Source organism: Plasmopara halstedii (assembly GCF_900000015.1).
Source record: "Plasmopara halstedii genome assembly, contig: Scaffold_816, whole genome shotgun sequence".
In the NCBI taxonomy this organism is placed as follows: Eukaryota; Oomycota; class Peronosporomycetes; order Peronosporales; family Peronosporaceae; genus Plasmopara; species Plasmopara halstedii.
In genome coordinates, this window is record NW_020187732.1 from 562,401 (window position 1) to 566,724 (window position 4,324).

Genomic DNA, 4,324 nt, shown 5'->3' on the forward strand with positions numbered 1-4,324 from the left:
CCGCTTAGGCAATGAAGCGAAGAGAATGTGCTGAAAGATCAGTCATCAAAGAAATCGGCAACACCCTTCGAGAAGAGCAGCCGAATTATGGGTCGATGGCTGCAGCTGGGGATGTCGGGGTGGCTCAAGTCTCGCGACCAGGGATGCCGCTGCACTTACGCCAACGTAAGTTGACCAAGAGCACTCACATGCTCTGTTAGCAAAATTCTCATTTATATTATTTATATATTACAACTTAGAAGTCTTGAGGGTTTCGAAGGCGTAGCGTAGCGAAAGAAGCCTAACTACCTGGAATGAAATATGATCATGTATAGCGGGAAGGAAAATACAGTTTGCAGAATGTTTGACGTGTTCCCGTCAAAATGAACATACGTAAGCTCGCCTTGTCAAGATGGCAAGAAGTATTTTACAAGTCGAAGAATGCAGACTTAGTTAGGGCACACAACCATTCACATGTTTTGTACCCAGGAAAAGATTTCTATTACCCGTTGCGAAGTTTGAACTCGTAAACAAACACAATAAACAATTATGCAAAAGGCTATAACCAGCCATTAATTGAAGGTGGATCGCTGTGGTATTCATCACCGTCGATGTGCATTGTGGGGAAAGTAAGATAGGGGTTACAGAACGACAGGTCTTACATACACGATTTAATGATCTCACGAACGTCATCTGTACTGATGAGACCGATGTGCCTTTACCACCTGGAGTAAGTGATGCGAGCCAGGCAGTTTGCGGGTTATTTTTTGCAAAGACATCAGGTTCATATTTTTCAAGGCTCCCAAGAGCTCAGCCATATTGTACCTGAGGTTTTATTTGCTAGGTTCATTGTTCCTCCAGGTTGCTATGGGCTCAACCTCAGTTAATTCAAGGATTTATATATCCGGTTGATGAGATTTACTTCTACATGTGTATGTTATAACCTCGAGAAGCGCTACTGGGGTATTTCATGTAAATTTTCGAACCACAATCTTATTTCAGTTCAGTTACAATTCTACCGCATTCAAATCAAGTCTTCCTTCCCAGTGCATCTCTTCCGATCGTGTTGGGACTATCTCGGATAGCCTCTTACACCTGGTATCACTATGATGTCCTTCTGACGACCAAGTAAAAAAATCTACAAGTCGCTTGTGTAGCATGCGCTGATATTCCAAGACCCCAATCAAAAACAATGAAAGAATCTAACGCTGATGGATCCGGTACCTAAAGAGACTGTGGAACTGTTACATGAAATTTGTCTCGTTTGACGCACCACCAACGGACAGCCCTCCTGCGGTTGCTTGCAGTCGTCGGTGTGATGGGTGTGATCAGCTTGCTAAAAACAGCATTAGATGAGCATAGGAATATGGCTACAAGCGCCATGCATTATGAGAATATGAGCTCTCGCCGACAGCTCGTAATTTTCGTCACGATAGCGATGAGTTATTTTCTCAAGCTTGGGATATCTCTGTATCATGGCGAAACTCTCAAATATTTGGCAAAATAGTCTGTAGAGTTGGATACAGCGATTGTTGCGAGACAGCTTATGAACCCAGTGCTGCAATAATTTTTCTCGATGACTTACTTGCGGGTCGAGCAATGATTCGGGCGCGTTAATAGCGCTTGGCCGATCGAGTTGCTACTAAGACCCGGGCGACTTCAAGCGAGAGCCATAAAATGTTTTTGAACATTCACAGCGCAATATTTTTCGAGCTCAATCCTTTCGAGCTTGCGCTGAGTTTATTTATCTATTTAAGGATAGTTGCGACCGATAACCATTAATAAAACGTGATAATATCTCGCTTCAATTATTGCCAACCAGTCAATTGAGGCCTTAGCACAAATCGTATCATTCATGGCAGAACTCAATAACGGTCCAATCCGGAACCAGCAGTTCCAAGCACATCCAAAGACGGTTAACAAAGCCATCGAACGTGCGGCGCAAGAGGAATTCTGCATCAAACAAGCCATATTAAGCGGCTTAATCGCTCATGCAACAAGAAAACAAATAACACCGTATGATGGTCGATAACCGATGGACATTTCGGACACCGATGCGAGCGCCAACAGACAGCCGCGTAATGACGGAAAATGTTTCTGAAATTCGGTCACATTGTCAGAAATTGTGATGTTTTTTGCCGAGCCAACAAGCGACTTATAGTTTGCAATCTAAGCGGATGGGCAAAGACCGACGACTCGACCGCTCACATCAGTAGAAAACGGGTACGACTAGTAGGGGCGGGTCTCCGTACTGAGCGAATGAAGAGTTTTGTGAAGTTCGTGGAAGTGCAAAACGTCGCCCCAATATGTTAAATGCACATGAATCTTCGCGAGCAGTTGTGAGCATGTTGAGCAAGAGCCAGTCATAAAAATCCATAGGCTTCAGGTAGACGACTACTTACGGGCTCTGATAGGCGCTGGTGTTTCGAACAATTTTGTCCGCACACAAGTAGTAAATAGGTGAGGTTTGAACTTGCCTCACTCGAATACGGAGATTTTTTTGCTTGACAAATAAATTGAAAGTGACGACCCCTAAAGACGTGTTGGTAATATCATCGCATGCGATTATTCTCGAGGCAGAGATGGGTCAATTGCACTCAGCCTTGATGACAATTTCTATCTGATTCTGGATATACCTGAGCATTGACTGGAAGAATGAGAAGATTACCGTCGGCAAGCAAGCAGACAAAGGCATATTTTGGCAGCAAGAGAGGTAATTTGGGCATATACCTTTGTTGAAGATGTGTACAATGAAAGTTAGGTGTGTGTTGGCCCATCACACTCAACGAATAAGTGTGTGAAGTCCACTGGATGTGGGCTTGTCAGGCACCATAAAGAGACAACTCCTGCGACCAAGAGCGATATGGAGCTCCGCTCTGACAAAACTAAAGAATCTAAGAAGATTATTTGAGAAAATGGAGATGATCCTCAAGAGTTCTGGATCGAGACACAAAAAAGCAGAAGAGGTAGTGAAGCATTGGGCCACTTGAAACGCATATGTGAACGTCGTAAACTACAATTAAGATAGCATTAGCAACTCTGGTTCAACCACTGCTTTTCTTGCTGTTGCTAAGCAAGAAGGCGCTAAAATGTAGCCTGCCAGAATTTTGCAAATATGTGCGATCCTCAACGCAGCCATCAGCGATGTCATCGACACTGCGAAATAACTAGATGGAAGGACACAGAAGGAAATGTCATAGAACGCTTTACAGACACACGACTTGTATGGACAGTCAAAGAATATGCTGGCATAGCTCCAGACAGAATGTCGGATGATTTGCCGCATGACAAATACGCTCGTCAAGAGATAAATGTAATCATTCAACGATGTACCGAATCGTAAGCCAATAGCCGCTACTGAAGGCGCAAGTCGATGCAGTCGATGAGTTCTTCGTACAGCGACAGAAGGCTGGTCATGTGCGCGAGAACAAATCTCTACACCTTCTGTGCAAAGAAAACCAAAAATGGGTGGCGCGTTATACGACCTATTGGCAAATTTGGACGGTGCGACTATATCTGCTCAAAGGCCTGTTCTGCGAAAGGATATGATCTTTGATGGAATGGTTTGCAGCACCTTTTTCAGAGCTCTTGATCTGAAAGATAGTATCTATCAGATCCGTATGCGTGAGGGCGATGTACCTTCATTGCAGTAAATACCCGTAGTCGTATGCTATAGGGATGGATGGTTCTGCGACAGGGGTGAAGAATGTACCAGCAACTTTTAATTATTTGAACAATCGCGAAGGCACTCCGTCGAGCTCTTTGACGACATATTCGTTTATAGGCTCAGAGTAAAAAGAAGGATACCCATGTTCACTTTCAGCATCTCGAGTCTTCCAGGTAATGCGAGAGAATACATCATACGCGGCCACGAAGAAGTGCATCTTCTTCATCTGGGTCAGCTTAATTCATTGCCTATCTCCCTGATAAGCCGGAAGCCCGTGACTATGGATTGATACTTTCACGATACAACCGGTATCCTGGTGTTTGTGGACTAATTTAGTAAAATGGTGTATCTTACTCCTGTCTCAGACAAGATCTTGGCAAAAGTGACTGCGAAAGCCATTCTAGACGTGGAGTTCCGTGTACAAAATCTCCCTTTAGAAATGATACTAAATACTTCGCTTGGCATCTTAGATACGAAATTAATGTCAATATCAGCACACACACAGAGGTAAACAGTCAAACTAAACGAGTGAATAGCGCCCTGGAGCAATCAGTAATTAATCAATTCCGATTCTTGCGGAGCCACGTAAAGTTAACAAGAATTATATAAACAATATATATACAATGTTTTATTACGTCAAAGTTCATACGCCTGAAAATTATACCATTTGCATTTACT

General features: G+C 43.4%; 2 protein-coding genes across 2 annotated transcripts in view; both read left to right on the forward strand.

Moving 5' to 3' along the window:
• Positions 1-11: 11 nt before the first annotated feature.
• PHALS_14068 (uncharacterized protein) lies at positions 12-265 on the forward strand (the record flags this gene model as incomplete). Its single annotated transcript, XM_024729805.1, has 2 exons — positions 12-165; positions 240-265. The coding sequence occupies 2 exons, from the start codon at positions 12-14 to the stop codon at positions 263-265; spliced, it is 180 nt and encodes a 59-aa protein (XP_024580145.1).
• Positions 266-3,986: 3,721 nt separating this feature from the next.
• Positions 3,987-4,324, forward strand: part of PHALS_14069 (nadph:quinone oxidoreductase) — a gene marked incomplete at both ends in the record, with an annotated part of 1,345 nt that continues 1,007 nt past the window's right edge. Inside the window, one exon of the mRNA XM_024729806.1 lies at positions 3,987-4,153. Within this exon, the coding sequence (XP_024580146.1) occupies positions 3,987-4,153 (167 nt within the window). The remainder of the gene's footprint in view (positions 4,154-4,324) is intronic.